This window comes from Theropithecus gelada, chromosome 12, assembly GCF_003255815.1.
Source record: "Theropithecus gelada isolate Dixy chromosome 12, Tgel_1.0, whole genome shotgun sequence".
Classification (NCBI taxonomy): Eukaryota; Metazoa; Chordata; class Mammalia; order Primates; family Cercopithecidae; genus Theropithecus; species Theropithecus gelada.
In genome coordinates, this window is record NC_037680.1 from 106,182,891 (window position 1) to 106,205,122 (window position 22,232).

The 22,232-nt window shown below is 42.8% G+C and overlaps 1 protein-coding gene across 1 annotated transcript in view; it reads right to left on the reverse strand.

Annotated features, from left to right (window-relative positions):
• DNER (delta/notch like EGF repeat containing) overlaps positions 1 to 22,232 on the reverse strand; it is a 367,125-nt gene that overhangs the window by 181,225 nt on the left and 163,668 nt on the right. Inside the window, exon 5 of the mRNA XM_025405375.1 lies at positions 10,949 to 11,094. Within this exon, the coding sequence (XP_025261160.1) occupies positions 10,949 to 11,094 (146 nt within the window). The remainder of the gene's footprint in view (positions 1 to 10,948; positions 11,095 to 22,232) is intronic.

Here is a 22,232-nt window from a genome sequence, read left to right on the forward strand (position 1 = left end):
TAGACAAATCTTCGAGTCTATAACTCAATAGGCAGAAAATGAGTCAAGTTCTGAAAACAAAAGCATGATGGAAGTCCAGAAAGGGGGTAATGCTTGTCCAGAGGGCCAGTAGATCTCAACTAATACCTTGGAGAAAGTTTCCAAATCCAACCCTGCCTGCCATTAAGACTCATTAGTTGCCAATGCCCAGAGTCCATTGGTGGTTCGAAAAAGTGCTACTATACCATCCCCTAATGGCAGCATCCTCAGACACATGCAGCTGGCCACTCGGAAACCACCTGACACCCCACAACTTGGAAAGAGATGTTGTAAAGCCCGACTGATTTTTTTTTTTTTTTTTTTTTCTGAGACAGTCTCACTCTGTTGCCAAGGCTGGAGTACAGTGGCATGATCTCGGCTCACTGCAAACTCCGCCTCCCAGGTTCCAGCGATTCTCCTGCCTCAGCCTCCCTAGTAGTTAGGATTACAGGTGCATGCCACCACACCCAGCTAATTGTATGTTTAGTAGAGATGGGGTTTCACCATGTTGGCCAGGCTGTTCTCAAACTCCTGACCTCAGGTGATGCACCCACCTCAGCCTCCCAAAGTGCTGGGATTACAGGTGTGAGCCACTGCGCCCAGCCCAGACTGATTTTTAAAATGTAAGATGAGTTCAAAGAAGGAATGAAGCAATTACCATGAGACAAACTAAAGGTCTAACCTCATCAGACTTCAGGGAAATAGATGAGTCCCCTTATAATTTAAAGCCATATTTGGAGTGGGTGCAGAGGACCGAAGACCGTAGTGGGGAAATGCTAAAAGGAGTTTTTCCCTCAAAATCTGAAAGAAGTACCAACTTGCATCTGATGGTCATTGGCTAGATACATAGTTAGAGTCTGAGGAAGACTGAGGAGGTTGGAAATAGTTTACAGGGGATTTAGGCCTCAAGATAAGCGGGGAGGTCGGTGACTTCCAATGCCAGTTTCCTGACATGAAACATCAGGGCAGCAGGGACACATCTGTGTCCTCACCCTGGTTTGGCTGGAGCTTAGTTTTTGCCTGATAGAGAAAAGATGCTCACAAGACACTGGATGACAGAATGAAAATGAATGAATCCTCCAAGGTGATAAGTGCAAGAGACCCCTCTCTGGAAGCAAGCAGATGGTTTTTGGGTCCCTACAGAGGGGCAATGAGGCAGCAGCCCCATACAGGCACCCACCCCAGGCATAGCCATTTGTTTCCAGCAGCTCTCACATACACACTGACTTATGAACTGAAAAATAGGACAAAGGCATGAGCATTCCAGGGGGAGGAAGAACATGGAAAGCTGACTCAGCAAGCTCCAAATTGATCATGTTCTGCTCTTGGGCATAAAAGTCTAGCCAGAGCCTTATTTCTGTATATTAAACATTACGAATTAAAATCTAAGAACAATAGTTATGTCTCCCATACAGTTATGACATGAGTATCTCTCCTCTTTGTAAAGACTTAAAATCTGTAGCAAATGAAGTGTGAAATCGGGCCGCACATAGACAGTTCCTGGCGGCGTATGAAGGCTGCGGGCCACAGCTGTGGGAATTCTCACGTTCCCCAAATTACTGATTTCACCTGTACCCTCATTTTCTCAAACTTTGCTCTGGAGACAGAAAAACCCAGGGAGTTTTGTGCCCCAGTACAACACACGCCAAATAAGATCATGGAAGACAGGGGGCTAAATCTTCTACGTCTCTCTGAAAGGTCATGAGACCCCCGCCTTTGGTGCGTTGGTCTAAGGTCCGTGGTCCCCAGGCTGTCAGCATAGGCATCGCTTGCAGAGCATCTCAGGGCCATCCCAGACCCACTGGTCACATTCTACATTTAACAAGATCCTCATATGATTCACCTGCACATTAAGGTTTGAGAATGCTGCACCAAAATGCCATAAGGTCAACCCCCGACCCTGCCAAAATAAAAAAACCCAAAAATGTATTTCTACCTGCTACCTGTTTTTTCTCATAGTAAACATTGAAACTTTGCATAAGGACACTGAATGGGCTACAAAGGCTGCTATAATCCTGAATGTCCTCCTAGAGGACACTGCTGGGGGTGGAGGGCATTAGAGGCAATGTTGCTCAGCAGGAGGAACCCCAGAGAAAAGCCCAGAAATCTCCCTTCATTCTTGTTCTGCCTTTACCAAAAATTAGCTCTTGGGCCTTGGATAAATGTCTTAAATATCTCTTAGACCTTGATTTCCTGGTGTTTAAGATAAAATAGGTGGAGAGACCTCTAAAATCCCCTTCTACTCTAAATTCTCTGACCCCGAAAATGTTACCAATGATATAATCCTCGCCCTAATACATTTAGCATGCCACCAGCATTCCCCAATGCCTCTATAACTGTCTGCGTGGGACATACATTTCGACCTCCCGAAATAGAAACATGATAAGATGTCTATCCTTTGGGAGGTAATTTTAGAATTAATTTTTTAATTTATAATAAATGATTCAAATATGTTATTGCATTTTCTGTGCAGGCGACGATACAATCATCCTTCTGTTCTGTAACATAAAATGCAGCAATGGCGTTTTAATTACGTTAGTACCAAGAATTATAATTCAAACATAAGTCAATGAAATTCTAGACAGGCTAATTCTTTACTCATTAAAAAAAGCAACAGCTGGGCTGCACTTACGCTTATGATCTCTATGGTTAATGTGTTTCTAATAATTATTATTGTACTTTTATTACTCATAAAAGCACTTTCTCAGAGGTCCACAAAGCCGTTTCTGCAAGTAAAATCTGTGGAAGAAATCACCCTGCTGTTAGCAAATAAACGTATCTCAGACATCTTCACGTTAGCATTAAGTCTGGAGCATCTGCTCTCTGACCCAAAAATGTTTAATGAACATTGTCATAAGTCGCCCAGGCTGGAGTGCAATGGCGCAATCTCATCTCAGCACAACCTCCGCCTCCTGGGTTCAAACGATTCTCCTGCCTCAGCCTCCCGAGTAGCTGGGATTACAGGCATGCGTCACCATGCCCGGCTAATTTTGTATTTTTTTTAAGTTCAAGAGATTTATCGTACAACATGGTGACTGTAGTTAATGATGCTGTATACTTGAAAATTGCTAAGAATAAATTTTAAGTATATACTGTGGAATGAATAAATCAGACTAACATATGCATTACATCACATATGTATCATTTTTGGTGGTAATTTTGTATTTTTAGTAGAGACAGGGTTTCTCCATGCTGGTCAGGCTGGTCTTGAACTTCCCACCTCAGGTGATTCGCCCGCCTCGGCCTCCAAAAGTGCTGGGATCACAGACGTGAGCCACCGTGCCCAGCCCAAGAAAAATAATTTCTTATAATAAATTAGCCTCTTTTATCTGTAATAACACTTGCCACTGGTTTATCAAGTATTTCCCATTCACTATCCCACTCTGCACCCCCTCTCACTGTTTCCTTCCCTAGTGAAAGGAGAAATTCCTCCGGAGTGCTGGCAGAACTCTGGGCTCCGAAGCCCACCACACACTGAATGGAACTATTACAAAGTAACTGTATGTTCTGATGTCCTCCTTGCAAGCTGCAGTTTTGGTGCTGAAAAGGATGCAGGGAAGGTCTTTCCTTTGATTCTTTGTGGGCTCCCTCGGCTCCCCTCCCATCCTGTTCCTTTCTTATAACCCGACCAGGTCACGGTGCCTTTCAAGGTCTCATGAGGACTTTTGTGTTGCACTAATGATGTGGAGGAATGAGCTCTCAGGGAAGTGATGGGTGAGTGAAGATGACATCTTCTCTTGCACTTCTGTACATTCCCACTTCCGAACCTGAAGGGGAGTTCGCTGATGCTTTCATACCAACAGAGGATAGCATCAAAGATCCGTGGGTTCAAATTTTCCTGACCTACTTCTTTTTGAAACGATAGGGAAGAACTGGCAATGCTGCTTAAAATGTTCCCAAGGGGTTACTACAACTTTGTGGGTCACGCAATCTGTGAGATGGCCTTAGATCAGAGAATATTTTCTCACTATTTTGTAAAACTAAATTCACCATTTACTTTTCATGCTCCTATACTGAGCAAGTATCGAACTCAAAGCACAAATCTAACTCAAAACTCAGACAACTGGATTCATATCTTATTTCCGTTCTTTTGTTTTTTTTCGTCCAGTTCATAGACAGTTCCTGAGCATCCCCTGTTTGGAAAGCACCATGCTAGTTTTTACGACAGATACTAAATGAACCAGGCACAGTCACTAACGTCGAAGAGCTCACCTTCTGAGATTCCAAAGGAGGTTCTCCGTGATCTCGCATCTGAGTCATACATTTCTCTGGGCTCTCAGAAATGTACTTGCAAACCTCTCCCACAGCACACAACACACTGCTCTCTAATCTATGAGTTACTCATCCAGCACCCTGTCCCCGCGACCTTGTAACTGCTTCTCAGAGGCCATGTCTTGCTAGACTAGTATGTATCCCCCAGAGCCTACAGGGTACCAGACACACAGCAGGTGTTCAATAACCCTGCCATGAAGCGAATGTAAAACATTAATGAATATAAAGACATAGAAGCATTAATCAAAAGTCATGTGTTCCCACAACAGAAGGAAAATTCTACAGGACTTCAGAGGAGGGACCTACTTCCCATTGGGGATTAAGGACAGCTTCTGGAAGCAGGAAGATTTTGAGCTGAGCCTGAAAAATAGTTGGGGAGGTGGAAGGGTAAGTGGTAGAGGCTCAGAGGGAGCAGGGCCAGTGAGGCAGATAAGCACCCCAGATGCGGAGCAGCACGAGCAAAACCACAGAGATCTGAGGGTGGAACTGGGGGTGCAGGGGTTGTGCAAGGGGCTGGGGTCAGACAATGAAGAGGCTGCTCGTACATCAGCCATGGCGTGTGTGTCACTCTGTGAGTAAGTCTGGAAATAGACAAGCCCAAGAAATGATCATTTACAGGGAGTCCTAAAAAGGAGGCACACGGTTTTGGAACAGGAGAAAACAGATACGAGGCAGACACGGACCTGAAAGGACAGTGTCTCCCATCTTGGCCACACGGGCTATAGAACAAGGACAGTGGGTATTATCAAGCAATGGACAAAGTAACTGGTTCGGGTCACTGATCATTTCCAATAAACCAAACCCAACTGAAAGAACTCAGTTGTAGGTAAGAAGAGTAGGACTTCCCAGAGCTTGAGACTTCAAATTCCAAAGGTAGGAGGAGATGTCACAGAAGTCAGGACTCCTCAGGGGCCAGAAATGGAAGAGCTTCTCTCAGAGACAGGCCCACCCCTGGGCTCTAGAAGACTTGAGCATGATGCCGGCTCAATTCTCTCTCAAAACAAAGTCTCAGTGGTTATCTCTGGTATGCGATCCTAATAGATTAAGGATGGTGGATTCCTAAGGCAAGAGATAGTGAGGTTTCTAGGGAGCCTTCTCAGAGTGGAGTCCTGATCCCATTTACCTATGAACATAGGCCAGAGCCAACCAACAGGAAAACGATGGGATCGTTATTGAACCATTATATCACTACCTAGCATTTATCTTTATTATTAACTCCATGTGGACTTGAAATCATTAACAACACAATCCTTGGACGAAAAGATGTTATGCATGTCCTTTCGGGAGTCGGTAGGAAGGGGCAGATGAGAAGCACTTTTCTGAGGCCTCTGTTTTCAGAACTGTTGTCCACAATCTGCTCTGACATCAGAATCACCCTGCTGCCCAGCAAAAGGCATCCACAGCTGAGCAAAGGACCTGGAATACGACTTTTCGCCAGGGGCAAACTTAACTGTGGGGGGAAGGGATTCAACTGGGTAGAAATGGGGTCAATGGGGAATTAGAAGAAGAGAGAGAATCTACTGGTGGTTAATTTTACGTATCAACTTGGCTGAGCCACGGTGCCCAGCTATTTGGTCAAACATCATTCCGAATGTTTCTGTGAAGGTATTTTGGATGAAATCAGTACAGTTTAATATACCTAGTGTTCCATTATTGGAATGCTAAGCATGTGGGAGTTACTTATATCCAACTGCTCAAGGTCATTGCCAAGGTCTGATTATTCACTCATACAAAAATTCAAAAAAATGTATCCTCCAGCATAAATGGGCTAAGAAAAGTAAATTGCCCTTCATAATGTGAGTGGCCTCATCCAATCAGTTAAAGACCCAAAGACAACAAAAGGCTGACCTCCACTACACAACCCACTACACAAGATGGGATTCTGCATGCAGACAGCCTTTGGACTCAAACAGCAACTCTTTCCTGAGTCTCCAGTCTATAGGCCTCCCCCATTAGATTTTGCACTTGCCAACACCCCACAATTGCATGAGCCAGTTCCTTAAAACAAATCACATATATATGTGATTATATAATTTATATATTATATATTAATTATATAATATAGATTATATAATTTATATATTATATATTAATTATATAATATAGATTATATATGTAATTATATACATATAATCTCCATCCAATGTTCCTGTTCCTCCAAATACAAATTTCTTGACCTAGAGAGACTCAGTCCATGGAATCTAATTTGAATCTAAAGAAGAATTAAGGCCTAAACCAACCAAGAGCCCCATGCTGACGCCCTGACACTCACCCGTAAGATAATTAAGGAGTCAGTCACCAATAGGCAGCCGCTGGTAGCCTAACAACCTTGGTGACCACGTTCAAAGAGAGATCTAAAGTTCTTTTTAAGGAGAAGGAAAGATCAGAATCAACCCTTGGTAACAGGAAAGGAGTGTTCAAGCACAGAGAGCTCCTGGCAGTATTGAAGTAAACATTTATAAAGACCTTCCCCAAATACTGCAATATCAAGAACAGCAAGCTTGAGCTTTGTCACAAACCACATATCAGCTCGGAATTGTGAAATACGCCCTTGCCCAAGTGCCTCTGACAGAAAAGAAATGAGTTCCATTACCAAATGAAAGCGGGGTGGAAATAACAGAATTCCTTTTATTTTGATGGATGATCTAATAAAAAGACATAAAAATGATTAGAAACGATAAAATTAAATCACAAAATACAGTTCTATTTGTTTTGTGCTATGGAGTGGATTCTTACATTGGGTGGAAGGTTGGACTATATAACTTCTAATTTTAGGAAACAGTAAAAAGAAAAAAAAAGTGATGACAACAGTTTTTCATTGCTAGCAAGCTACTTCTAAGACACTGAAACAGCCATTGCAACAATCACAAAAAGTCACAGGAACCCAAGTAGGCACAAAAACAAAAACAAAAACAAAAAACAGATTTTCCATTCCCTCTGTTCCTGCCTTAGGGAGTTCAAGTCCCCCCAGACATTTCTCTCCAACTTAACAGTGTGCACCAAGGTGGTGTGTCTTAGAATGAAATGGACATGGTCATTCCAACCTAATCATTTGCTTAGAGTCACTGAGGGGTAATATTAATGGCTCAGATAAGATTATTGCCACAGTTTCCTTAAATTGACTGAAGGGCAATACAGAATCAATGACAGCAGAGGCTCTACCAGAAACACCTGAGATGGAGCCAGGAGGCAATACGGAAGGAGGAGGTGTTAGCTCAAAGGCACTGGAAGCTCTTCAAAGAAGCTGCTACCCCCTAATGGAGATGTGCTGCCTCTGAAAGGATCTGCTAAAACTAATTTGGATTCTTCACCACAGTGTTTGAGTCACTTTTTTTCACATTTGACAAGGCTGGCCAAGTTGCCTGCCAGGTGCTACACACCTACCTCTATTGTCTTTTCAATGAGTCCATTTGAAGCTTCCAGGCAGAGCCTCCTAGCTAGAGCTTGCCTGCAGAGAAGCCCACAACACACATACATTAAAATAACATGACGACCGCCTTACAGAATAAAGGTTTCTCCAGAAGAGCCACCCGTAATAAAAGAAAGCTCACAATGAACCTCACCACTTTATCAATCAAAAATTCTGGGTCCTCTTACAGGACACTTCTCTTGTGCCAATATTAACTTTTTCAGAGCTAATCAGACCTCAAAATTATTCACTGGAAAGCATGAGGAGGCCTGGGGGAAGATCTGTGTGTCTCCTCCTCCTCCCTGCAGGCCCACCCAGAAGGCAGGAAGGCCTGCTCCTCCTCCACCCCCGGCCAGTGGCTTTTCTCAGTCTCTCACCCGTCCTCTCTTCTGGCACCTCCTTATCAAATATGTTCTCCTTGGCCTCCTCTTGTTTTCTCCAGTCATTTTACCCCTCCCTAGCCATGACTGTCATAGAAGAACACTGAGTGTCTTTCACATTTTTTTCCCATAAAGTATATTGATACATGAGGTTTCTCTTCAGGAAAAAGAGCAGACTGGTCCAAACTGGCAGAGACAGGAGGCCATGGGATGTAAATGACGGGCTTGGCCTCCTGGAAGGAACCTCCTGGCTCTGCACCTCCTGGCCTCACTCTAGCGGCTCGCTTCACTCCCACAAGCCGGGAGAGTCTGGGCTTAGGTTTCCATTTGTGTTCTTCTTCAAAGATTTAGCAGAAATGATCACTTTCACTATGCTTTTGGGTTCCTGACCACATTCTGCCTCCTCCAAGGAATCTACTACAGGAAAATGCTGTATATCTGTTTATTTATGTATTTATTTTTATTAAATATATTTATATATTTTATTTATTTATTCATTTATTTACATTTTTTTGAGACAGACTTCAGCTCTTGTTGCCCAGGCTGGAGTGCAATGGCACAATCTTGGCTCACTGCAACCTCCGCCTTCTGGGTTCAAGCAATTCTCCTGCCTCAGCCTCCTGAGTAGCTGGGATTACAGGTGCCCACCCACCATGCCCAGCTAATTTTTTTGTATTTTTAGTAGAGACAGGGTTTCACCATGTTGGCCAGGCTGGTCTCGAACTACTGACCTCAGGTCATCCACCACCTTCAGCCTCCCAAAGTGCTGGGATTACAGGCGTGAGCCACTGCACCTGGCCAGAAAATGCTATATTTAAGCAGCTGCAATATTACAGCTAACAGGAAAGTCGCAGGTTTTCCAAGATGACAAGAACAGTACTTGAAAGTTTCTGCCAATGTTCCTTCTGTCAGTCCCCCTCCTCTCACTTGTCAAAGTCCACTAGTACCCAATGTGCTGACATTCCCACAAGAAGGCATCACCAAAGAAAACGTACCTGTGCTACCCTCAAAATCACAAACAAACCATGCTCTTTCGGGGTTTGGGAATCCACTGTCACTGAACATTAACTCCAACAGAAATGTGTGTGTAACTAGAGAGGAAAATAAAGAAAAGGTGCTGGAGATGGATGTAGTGAGTGGTGAGGGGAATAGACGTCCCCTACTGGAACAGGCCCCCTTGTAAGGTATGAAGTCTTCCTTGTTAGAGATCTTCAGGTGGACCCTGGAGTCCACCTGCAAAATATTTTAAGGAAGCTCTAGGCCAGGTGCAGTGGCTCACGCCTGTAAACCCAACACTTTGGGAGGCTGAGGCATGCAGATCACTTGAGGTCAGGAGTTTGAGACCAGCCTGGTCAACATGGTGAAATCCTGTCTCTGCTAAAAATATAAAAATTAGCTGGACATAGTGGCATATGCCTGTAATCCCAGCTACTTGGGAGGCTGAGGCAGGAGAATCGCTTAAACCCAGAAGGTGAGGTTGCAGTGAGCCAAGATCGCGCCATTGCACTCCAGCCTGGGTGTCAGAGCAAGACTCTGTCTCAAAAAAAAAGTATGTTTTAAAGGAGTTCTATACCGATGAAGGTTGACCTCAATGACTGCTGTGGTCCTTTGTTCTTCTGACTCCCAAACTGCTGCCTGGAAACAGAAAACAGGTGGCAGAGGAGGAAGCTGTACTTGGGCCTTGCCCCATGCCCTGGCCACATCTGCTGAAGAAAAAGCAGAACAGGGCTCGGGGTTCCCATAGTGTTTCTGATGCCGGCTCCTCAAAGAGCAAAGGTAATGGGTCATCTCGTCCATGCCTCTTCTCGGTTTCTTCTCTTACTTTCCTCTGACGTCTGTAACTCTGTTATCATAGCCAGGGAAAAGCAAAGCCTAAGGAGGAAATTACCACATTGGCATGCAACAGTCCCCCAAACGGGTAAGTGAATGACTGTGTTTACCTTTTCTTTCTTCCATTTCTCTTGATTGTACTACTGGCTATAATGACCGCTACTTCTCATAAAATCTCTACTTTATACCAAAGCAAGAGGATCTATCACTACACAAATTTATTACAGTTACTTTGAAAATCATATGGAGATTTAAGTATCTATATGTTGCATACTGGCATATAATTGAAGCCGTCCATTTGGGGGATTCTTTAGCACATGCGCTTGTTTTCTTCCTTTCCACTCTTGCTAATGTACACAGTGCACTTTCCCCATCCCAGTGATTTTAATTCCATTCATATTCAGATGAGTCCCAAACTGAAATCTTCAGTCCTGAAGTCTCTAAATACTCATTTCCTATGTCCAACCACCATTTCAGTTTTAAAACTACTTCCTTAAGTTTATGAGCAAGGGATTTAATTGGGTTGAAAGGAGGCAACAAGGAATTAGAAAAATAGAATCTTGTAATGGTTAAATTTTATCTATTGGACTGGGCACGGTGGCTCATGCCTGTAATCCCAGCACTGTGGGAGGCCAAGGCGGGGGGATGGCTTGAGGCCAGGAGTTCCAGACCAGCCAGGCCAACATGGCAAAACCCTGTCTCTACTAAAAATACAAAAATTAGCAGGGCATCGTGGTGCGTGCCTGTGACCCCAGCTACTCGGGAGGCTGAGACAGGAGAATCGCTTGAACCCAGGAGCCAGAGGTTGCAGTAAGCCAAGATCACACCACTGCACTCCAGCCTGGGCAACAGACCGAGACCCCATCTCAAAACCAAAAAAAAGGAATGTATATATCAACTTGGCTTGAGATAGATAGATAGATAGATAGATAGATAGATAGATAGAGCGAGTAAGGATGAAAGGGGTAAGAACACATACATACTTATGTATTTATTCAGGTAAATATGTGTATTTGCAAGCTGCCAGGCATCCCCTTACCTCTGATGGCTTCGTGGTGCATTTTCCTTTTCCTGAACATTCCAAGTCATTTGCGTGGCTCTCCCCCGGCACGCAGGTGCTGACCTTCACCACCAGAGTTAAGCGCAAAGCCACAATAGACTTAGTCACAGAATCATTCACAAAACCTAAAAGAAAATGAGGCAAAAGGAAATTGTCAAGTGTCTCCTCTTTAAAGGCAGTGTGTTGAAAGCTTTACCAACAGCTTTTCTACCAGATTATGAATTTAGTGTAGGCAGCACTCAAGTCTGACAAAACAAAATGCAGTGAGGCAAGGGAATAAAGCGCACGACCACCATCCACTGAGACCTCAGGACTTCAGGGCAGGCTGGTCCTCCCAAGCCTCACAAGAAACACCTAAGGCCAAGCAAAATCAGCACCAGGCGCTTGAGTAACCACCTCGGATCCTTTCACTTTGCTCCCGCCCTTGCCCTCTGAGGGCTGCTTTGTCTCTCAATTCCATCCCTGTACTGGCATCTTAGAATTCAATCTCTGCTTTGGAACCCCAGGCTTCTACCAAGAAGCAGCTTACCTGCATTACCCAAGTCCTCCTCCTCCTCCTGGCTACTTTGGAGTCACAAATGCTGGAAATCCTCAAAGACCCCACCCAGTTATCACCCGCCCTAGTCTCGGTCCTCTTGGAGTGGGCATGCAGCATGGGTACACATTCTCTGTTGGATTTATTGATAATTGATAAGATATTCATGTTACTTGACCACCAACCTGACTCCACAGTATCAAGTTAAGCCATACAGTTTTAGCCATCTAATAAAATCGGACTAATCATAGTTGAATATGGATTGCAGTATCATTGACATACCATATTTGTCATTGAATGATCTTTATGTCCTAGAGCAGCTATTCATACATACTAGGCAGCAATAAATATGGAATAAATTGATGAATACATATAGCCTCTAACTGGGAGAAACAAATATTATAAGTATTTTTGCATCAATGATTATTTTCACTAAGTGAGCATTTTTTTCTCATATGAACATTCATTTGTATCTAATTTTTAATTTTAAAACAAAATATCAAAATTCATGAATATAATAAAAGAAGGTTTCCTCAGCTCTGTCAAGAGTGAAAGTTAAAAAGCCTCATCATTACAAAGCCACATTCATAGATAGTTTTACAACAAAACATTTGTAAGACCAAGGGGACTACTAGTGGGGAAAAGAGAGAGAAAAGAATTGATTCTAAGGCAACTGAAATGGGTTCCATTATCAGGAAAAAGGGTAGGGTTTGGGTCCCTCACACCTCACACCAAACAAAAGTAAATCTAGATGGCTTCAAGAGCTAAATGCGAACTAAAAACCTTTACAGCGGCACTATTCACAATAGCAAAGACTTGGAACCAACCCAAATGTCCATCAATGATCGACTGGATTAAGAAAATGTGGCACATATTGAATACTAGGCAGCCATAAAAAAGGATGAGTTCATGTCCTTTGCAGGGACATGAATGAAGCTGGAAACCATCATTCTTAGCAAACTATCACAAGATCAAAAACCAAACACCACATGTTCTGACTCATAAGTGAGAGTTGAACAATGAGGACACATGGACACAGGGAGGGGACCATCACACACCAGGGTCTGTCTGGGGATGGGGGATTGGGGAAGGATAGCATTAGGAGAAATACCTAATGTAGGTGATGGGTTGATGGGTGCAGCAAACCACTAGGGCATGTGTCTACCTATGCAACAAAACTGCACGTTCTGCACATGTAACCCAGAAAAAGTATAATAAAAAAAAATGTAAATAACAAACAAACCCACAAGAAAACTTTAAAACTTCAAGTGGAAAATATAGGGGGCCATTTCATTGATCTGAAGGCAGGGGATTTATTAAACAAGATGCAAAATAATAACCATAAATAATCATCAATTTAACTTTACCCAACTTTAAATCATATGTACATAGCTACCATAAAAAAAGACAGTAGACAAGACACAGGCTTGAAAATGAAATTTATAATGCATAAAACCAGCAAATGCTTAGCTGTCAGAATGTATGAAGAATTCTTTTAGCAAACTGCTTTTTTCTCAACGTTATTTATACTTATATAAATATTGAAATCTATGAAGCATTAAGAAACGCTGTTACACATATGTATATATACAGTAAAATTATACCAAGAAGCATGGAAAGAAACACATCAAACTCAGGAAAAGGATGGGGGGAAATGGGGGTAGCCAGGAAGACGGAGCTTCTGACCACCTATATATTTTATTTCTTTATTAATAATACATAGAGCACATATCACAAAATACTCAATCTTGTGTACAAAAAAAATCTTATATTCATTTCCATACTTTTATTTTATTTTATTTTTAGACAGAGTCTCACTCTGTTGCCCTGGCTGCAGTGCAGTGGTACAACCTCAGCTCGCTGCAACCTCCCACTGCTGAGTTCATGTGATCCTCCTGCCTCAGCCTGCCAAGTAACTGAGATTACAGGTACCTGCCATCATACCTGGATAATTTCTGTATTGAGGCGGGGTATTACCATGTTGGCCAGACTGGTCTTGAACTCCTGACCTCAAGTGATCTGCATGTCTTGGCCTCCCAAAGTGCTGGGACTACAGGCATGAGCCACCACAGCCAGCCTATAATATTTTATTTCTTTCTTAATAATATAGGCCAGGCGTGGCGGCTCATGCCTGTAATCCCAGGACTTTGGGAGGCAGAGGCGAGTGGATCATGAGGTCAGGAGTTCAAGACCAGCCTGGCCAATATGGTTAAACTCCGTCTCTACTAAAAATACAAAAATTAGCCAGGCACGGTCGTGTGTGCCTGTAGTCCCAGCTACTTGAGAGGCTGAGACAGAGAATCGCTTGAACCTGGGTGGCAGAGGTTGCAGTGAGCCAAGATCATGCCACTGCACTCCAGCCTGGGTGACAGAGCAAGACTCTGTCTCAAAATAATAATAATAATAACAATGAGAGCAAATTTTGCAAGACATTTATTAAATCTTGTATACAATGAAATCTTATACTCATTTCCATACTTCTACGCTTTTTTTTTTTTTTTTTTCTGAGACAAAGTCTCACTCTGTGGCCCAGGGTGGAGTGCAGCAGCATAATCTTGGTTCACTGCAATCTCTCCCTCCCAGGTTCAAGCAATCCTCGTGCCCCAGCCTCCCAAGTAGCTGGGATTACATATACATGCCACCACACCGGCTAATTTTTGTAGTTTGGGTAGAGACGGGGTTTCACCATGTTGGCCAGGCTGTTCTCAAACTCCTGGCCTCAAGTGATCCTCCCACCTTGGCGTCCCAAAGTGCTAGGATTACAGGCACGAGCCACCATGCCCAGCCAATTTTATGCATATTTTAAATATTGTGTAACCAAATTTTTTATTTAGATTATCATAGTTCAGGCATCACAACTTCAAACAGGCTTTGACAGGTTAGGAAAAGATTAGTATCCTGAAATCCAGAATACACAGTCCTAAAATGACTTTGTGGTCACCTTCTCTAGACGTTTCCTCACCATTTGTTCTTATAAGTACATTTCATTGGCCAGGCACAGTGGCTCATGCCTGTAATCTCAGCACTTTAGGAGGCCAAGGCAGGCAGACCATGAGGTCAGCAGATCGAGACCATCCTGGCCAACATGGAGAAACTCTGTCTCTAATGAAATACAAAAAAATTAACCAGGCATGGTGGTGTGTGACTGCAGTCCCAGCTACTCGGGAGGCTGAGGCAGGGGAATCGCTTGAACCCAGGAGGCGGAGGTTGCAGTGAGCCAAGATTGTGCCACTGCACTCCAGTCTGGTGACAGAGCGAGACTCTGTCTCAAAAAATAAATAAATAAATAAGTATATTGCATTAAAAAGTAATAATTAACTGGATAGAAACAGAGCCCATGTTGGTTCACCTCGCTTGCATGGTACCTAGCATCACCTCATTAACTAATGGTCACTTGAGAACATGCTGCTTCTATTGACAACAAATTAGCAAAACTTCCCAAATATTTTCAAGGTTCTCAATGTTGAAGTCCTTGCATAATAAGGTGTTGCACACTCCCAAAGCCTGTTTTCACAGGTTTACTCAAAGTACTACCTGACACAGTCAAGTTCGCTTGTCATAATTTTAAAGAGAACGGTATTTGAGAAATTTGGCTTAAAAAGTCAAGATAGACTTCCTACATTGTTTCCTTTCTCATACTTCTTTTAAAAGTTTTCATAAATGTAAGAGTTCTCTCACGGCCTCTCAGCTATTTCTGTTTGTCTTTTCTGTTTGTTTTATATCTTTGGGAGAAGATATAAAAATGATATCACAAAAATCTAAGATGACTAAAAACCCTTCTGAAAACAGATTGAGCCTCTGAAAACATTAATAGGAAGTGCCTATATTAAGTAAGTATATATAGGCCGGGCACAGTGGCTCACGCCTGTAATCCCAGCACTTTGGCAGGCAGAGGCAGGTGGATCACCTGAGGTAGGAGTTCAAGACCAGCCTGGCCGACATGGTGAAACCCCGTCCCTATTAAAAATACAAAAATTAGCCGGGCGTGATGGCGAGCACCTGTAATCCCAGCTACCTGGGAGGCTGAGGCAGGAGAATCACTTGAACCCAGGGGGCAGAGGTTGCAGTGAGCCAAAATCATGCCACTGCACCTAGGCAAATCCAGCCTAGGCAACAAGATTAAAACCCTGTTTTTAAAAAAAAACGTAAATAAGGAAGGGTGTGGTAGCTCATGCCTGTAATCCAGCACTTTGGGAGGCAGATGCAGGCGGATCATGAGGTCAGGAGCTCAAGACTAGCCTGGCCAACATAGTGAAACCCCATCTCTACTAAAAGTACAAAAAATTAGCCGGGTATGGTGGCAGGTGCCTGTAATCCCGGTTACTTGGGAGGCTGAGGCAGGAGAATCGCTTGAACCCAGGAGGTGGAGGTTGCAGTAAACGGAGATTGTGCCACTGCACTCCAGCCTGGGCTACAGAGTGAGACTCCATCTCATAAATAAATAAACAACTAAATAGGTAGATAGATAAGTAAATAAAAGTATGTATATATGAATACATGTAGTATGTATTTTATGAAATGTAATATAGATGTGTGGAATACATACACATAATTTAAAGTACAGTCATACAATGAAGTCATACAATGAAGGTTACTGAGGAGAATGAATCTACCTTTCAGAAGGCTATGAAGAGCCTCTACCTTCCAGGGTAAAAGCAGAAGTGTCTACGGGACAGGCAGCGCATGCTTGAGGGACCACTCTGGAAGCCCAGTGAACCTTGCAGCCATGATTCAGGGAGATGCACATGGTCCTTGAGGCAGTTCTGAAGTCCTGAAGGATGGACTTAACCTACAGGCAGGTGTTTCAGGCTGAGATGTTAAATGTTTGGCCCAATAATATTAAATCTGTAGAACCATCTGCTTCCTATGAAAGAAATCTGGAGGGTGGTGCTATGGTTTGGCTGTGTCCCCACCCAAATTTCATTGTGAATTGTTGTTCCCATAAGCCCCACGTGTGGTGGGAGGGATGCAGTGGGAGGTAACTTAATCATGGAAGCGGTTACCCTCATGCTACTCTCCTGATAGTGAGTGAGTTCTCCTGAGATCTGATGGTTTTATAAGGGGCTTTTCCCCCTTTTTCTCAGCACTTCTACTTGCTGCCACCATGTGAAGAAGGACATGTTTGCTTCCCTTCCACTATGATTGTAAGTTTCCTGAGGCCTCCCAATCCCTGCGGAACTGCGAGTCAGTTATACCTATTTCCTTTACAAATTACCCAGTCTTGGGTATGTCTTTGTAGCGGTGTGAAAACTGACGAATACAGGTGGGGTTCTCTTAAATTGGGATCCATACCATCATCTGCCTATACTATTTCGTGTGGCTTTGGAGCTTCAAAAAGCTAGGTCTGGACTACGGGAGGAGAAGAGCAAGACCCCATCTTCTGCTTCATCTGGCCAAAGGACTATAAAAACCTATTGTTTCAGGCTTGTGACAAGGCCACCTGGATGAAATCAATTGCTGTGGCCAAGTGCTTTGGAAATGCACCAATACATGAAGAACCACCAGGGTTACCTCATCCAGGCCATCGCATGCTAGAGGTGAGGAAGAGTAGATACCTACCATCTACCATGCTAAACAGGGGCCATCCTAGGGCAAAAAATAAAGCCGGCTTTGAATGGAGGAGCAAAAGAAATCTGTTCCCTCTGAATGGGAATCTGAGTTGCAATGATTCCTGGAGATCCCTTTAGTGCCAGTGGGTTGGCACAAATCTGATGAGGTCCTCTAGCTCTCAGAACTGCTTCTAGTAACTGTGGTCAATTGAGCTCTGCGTTGTACTTGTGTATCTTCTGGGCATTCAGTCAAGTCTTGTTAAAGCTAAGCCAGTTCCCCACATTCTATGCAGAATTAGGAGACAAGTGTCTCCTTTTCAAAGTCAGGAAAAGTGAGGCACTCATACATAGAGAGAAGGAAGCCCTGCAAAGATGTCATCTCATGAGTGTTAGGCAGAGGAACACAGGGGAGAGTGAGGACAAGACAAAGGACAGGGATAAGACCCAAAATGGAACAAACCAATTGGTGAAGGGAACCCATCAAGGAAGAACCCAAGTAACCATGCTGAGTGAGGACCTGACATGTCCGGCCTGCCCACATTGGCTGCCATGTCAGTGCAGGTGGGTTCCTAAGTGACATAGGTTCCCCAGGCAAACACCTTGTGAAAAGCCACAGGTTCCTCCGTACTTCAATCTCTAGTGTGTATGCCAGTTTCTCCTGTGGGCCCGATACTGGTTGAGAAAATAGAAAACTGCAAACGATAACAGCTCTGTTCATAATTGTCTAGGGTTTGTCTCAGGCCTGTGGGATCCCTCAAATCCCATCACTGAGGCTTTCGGAAACAACATTTACCCTGAATCTCCTTGGGACAGAGGAAGATATAGCTATGAATTTAGCCATCCTGGAATGTAAATGAACAACATATGATCAACACCTCAATTATCTAGGAGAAACATTCCTACATTACTCATAAAAGGTGCTAAGACAAGGTGCTGGAAATGTGTTCAGTAGGAATAATAACCCAAGTATGCTGACCATAGAATTTATCTTCAAAACTAAGACGGCTTTCAAAATACAACTTTTTATAATTATGCCTGGACACAGGCATAAAGTGAGACTCTCCCAGGCAATGGGACAATATAGTCACCCTGCACTTAATGTCCCAGGGAGCATCTGGAGACAGAATATCTGCAAAGTCCTACATCAGTGTCAGGAATGTTTTTGACAGGCAGAAGATGGATTCAAAAAAGCAGTAAGAAGTTCAATTCAGCCAGGCATGGTGGCTCACATCTGTAGTCCCAGCACTTTGGGATGCTGAGACTGAAGGATCACTTGAGCTTAGGAGTTCAAGACCAGCCTGGACAACATAGTGAAACCTTGTTCCTAGAAAAAAATTTTACAATGGCCTAGCATGATGGTTCACGCCTATAATCCCAGGACTTTGGGAGTCTGAGGTGGGCAGATCACTTGAGGGCAGGAGTTCGAGCCCAGCCTGGCCAACACGGTGAAACCCCATCTCTACTAAAAATACAAAAATTAGCAGGGCATCATGGCATATGCCTGTAATTCCAGCCACTTGGGAGGCTGAGGCACAAGAATCGCTTGAACCCGGAAGGCGGTTGCAGTGAGATGAGATCGTGCCACTTCACCCCAGCCTGGGTGATGGAATAAGACTCTGTCTCAAAATAAATAAATAAATAAATAAATAAATAAATAAATAAATAAATAAAATTAGTTGGGTGTGGTGGCACACACACCTATAGCCCCAGCTACTCAAGAGGATCACTTGAGCACAAGAAAGGGAGACTGCAGTGAGCTTTGATTGTGCCACTGCACTCCAGTCTGACAGAGTGAGACCCTGAGAAAGGAAAAGAAAAGGAAGGGAAGGGAAGGGGAGGGGAGGGGAAGGGAGGAGAGAAAAGAAAGGAAGGAGGAAGGAAGGAAGGAAGGAAATTCATGGGCAGTAAGGTCATGATAGGAGATTAATAAAAGTCAGAGCGAGTGGAGACATTCCTCAACTTCAAGTGGAGCATTAGGAGACAAATGTCTCTTGGTGTCTCAGTAAAGACAGGCACCATAGCACCACAGGTCTGACGCAGAGGGGTATTTTATGTCCAAAGAGAACTAGTTGCTTTCTTCCTAAGATTTCTTACTGAAAAGTTTATTTAAATTGGCTTTGGGAAGTAAGGAAATTAACGATTTAGGCAAAAGTGCCTCTTCTGTGGTGCTTCCTACTTCCTCCTTTATGGCCCTGAACCATGTAGACACCTTACACCTCCCAGCCGCCTTTACACATCTTGCTCACCCCAACTCTGTAAACATTTCCACAATGCCCCTTTGTCTGGAATACTCCTCCTTCTTCCAGTCTTAGAGCCATCGAGGTCCAGCTCAGAGCCCACCTTATTCTTGAGCTTTACCATGAACAGAGCCCACTCTGAGCTCTACCATGTCCATCTCTGCTCAGGCATAAAACATCATGTACCTGTTCCTGATCATTTTGTATCTTGGGTGGCTTCTTATACCACCTTTACTGAAGCTTCCTTGATGGCAAGGGACAGGTCTTAGCGAAGTGGTGAGTAAGGAGTCAAGATACAGGTATATTAATAGCTGAAGCAGCAAAGACAATTCCCAAATAGGAGGTTTTAGAATGTCTTATCATCCAATATGTCCACTTTGAAGAACAGCAATCATTTGGATGTACCAATTCCATTTTTAATAAAAAAAAAATTGCTTACCAGCTGGTGATTACCTTTGATAGAGAAATGGAGCCTGCTAGAATGTTGGGATGCTACCAGTTCTTATTCCAAGTAACACTTTTACACATAAAATAATGAAGATAAAGTCAGACATCAGTTATTATAAAAGTATTTTTCGTACCTTTGCTTTGTTCTCTAGTTTCACATTAAATTATTTATTAAGATCTATATCATCTTTGTCTACTCACTAAGCATTTAGACCGCATAATGGTCTAAAATGTTATAGACAAGGCTTTCTTCCAATGATTAGTTTTAAAGTCCTATTTAACTATTATACTTAGCCAGCAATAATGCAAATGAATGTGTAGTTAAAAATATACAAGGTATCATTTTCTAGATAATTTGCTTCCATTTCCTTGATGAACACTTACGAACTCGCACCCACCAATAAGACACCACTGTACACTCTAAGGTTACAAAGGTAAGTCATCCTTGGTTTCTGCCACTCCAAACTTTCAGGCAAAAGTAGTAGTTCTTAACTAGTGTTGAAACTAGTGGCTTCAAAAACTCGCAGGAGATTTTTCAAAGTCTGTATTTCTAGGCTCCAACACAAGTGATTCAGAGTCAATAGTCTTGGATGGGTCCTTGGAAAGCATGTTTTTGTGAAAAATGCCCTAAGAAATTCTAATGTGTCCTTCCAGTGAAGAACCACTGGTCTGGTACAAAAACTAATCTAAGTCACATGAGTGATGCATATTATTATTAAAGTAACAATCATCTTGAATTAAAGGCAACCTTATGAACATCTAAAATGAGCATATTTTACTCATCTATTTTTGAAATCCAGGTGACGAGATGATATTTAGACAAAATTGATATTCACAAGTTCACCATAAGCCTCTGAAGTTCTTAGAGACACCTCTGAAAATGGTTTCTATATGAGCTTTATTTGCTTATTAAGACTGTATTTTGGTTCTAAAATCTGTTAATAGATGATTACAGAAATCAGTCTTTGCAACTGTGTGTCACACGTTATCACGTAACTCCTAATTATTTTACCTAATCCCCTAAAGTGGATCAATAGCACAAGCATGTTATTTGCAGCAATGTGCTGTTCACACAATAAAAACAGTGGCTGGGTGCTCCTTCCAGGTAAAAGTGTAATTTCAGTAAGTTGTTTGTACCTCCCTTTGATCACATCGAGGGGGAAATGCCTGTATTTCCTCATAATGAAAAGTAATACTGTTCGATCTAACTTTCATCAAACTGCAGCTGGGTCAGAAGCAAAGTAGCCCTCAGGAAATTCCACACGCCAAGAGCAGGAACTGTGCCCCTTACAAAGGGGCAGCAGGAAGGATCTGAAATGAAATGGAATTCATTCGAAAGAAGGCAGTTCTTTGGGGTTTTATAAAAGAGTGATCATTTGAGAGCTGTTGAAAAGCCAGTGTGAGTTCTTTGACACAGCACTCAAACTGATAGACACTTCCAACACACTTTATAAGAAATGCAGAGCACATGCTCACTCTTTTTCTCTTCCTTAATGGTAGGAAGTCAATATATGTAGCATAGTTGCTGCTGCATAGAGGTCTGTATAGAAAGGCCTATCTTCACACTCAGAATTCTAAGAGCCACAGGCCAACTGATCAGAGACAAAAACTGGTAAAGCAGCAGTGAGAGTGACAGTCGGGATGCATTTACGAAGCTGTTTGAGAATGGGGAATGGGTTTTTGTCAACACCTGCATTCCCATGGTCTTTTTAGGCTGAAGAACTGGTGCCGCGTAGGAGGCAATGAAGGTGCCCCAATAAAGCCTGCTGTGAATTACAAGCAAGAAAGAGAAATAGAAATAAGAGATTTATAAAAGAAAGATGAAAAGACAGAAGAAGAGAGAGGAAAAGAGGAAGAAAGACTAAGCAGGGTGGTGGGAAAAGAAAATCAAACCATAAGATAGATACTGAGGGAGACAAAAAAAAAAAAAGGAAATTAATACAGAGAAACAAAGTCGAAATGGAGGAAAGAAAATGAAAGCTTATTGTGGAAGACAGTGTGGCAATTCCTCAAAGACCTAAAGACAGAAATACCATTTGATCCAGCAATCCATTGCTGAGTATATACCCAAAGAAATATAAATTGTTCTATTATAAAGACACTTGCATGTGTACATTCATTACAGCACTATTCACAACAGCAAAGACATGGAATCAGCCTAAATGCCCATCAATGATAAACTGGATAAAGAAAATGTGGTACATACACACCATAGAATACTATGCAGCCATAAAAAAAGAATGAGATCATGTCCTTTGCAGGGACATGGATGGAGCTGGGGGCCATTATCCTTAGTAAACTAACACAAGAACAGAAAACCAAACACTGCATGTTCTCACTTATAAGTGGGAGCAAAATGATGGGAACACATGGACACATAGAGGGGAACAACACACACTGGAGCCTTTTGGAGGGTGGAGGGTAGGAGGAGAGTGAAGATCAGGAAAAATAACTAATGAGTACGAGGCTTCATGCCTAGATGATAAAATAATCTG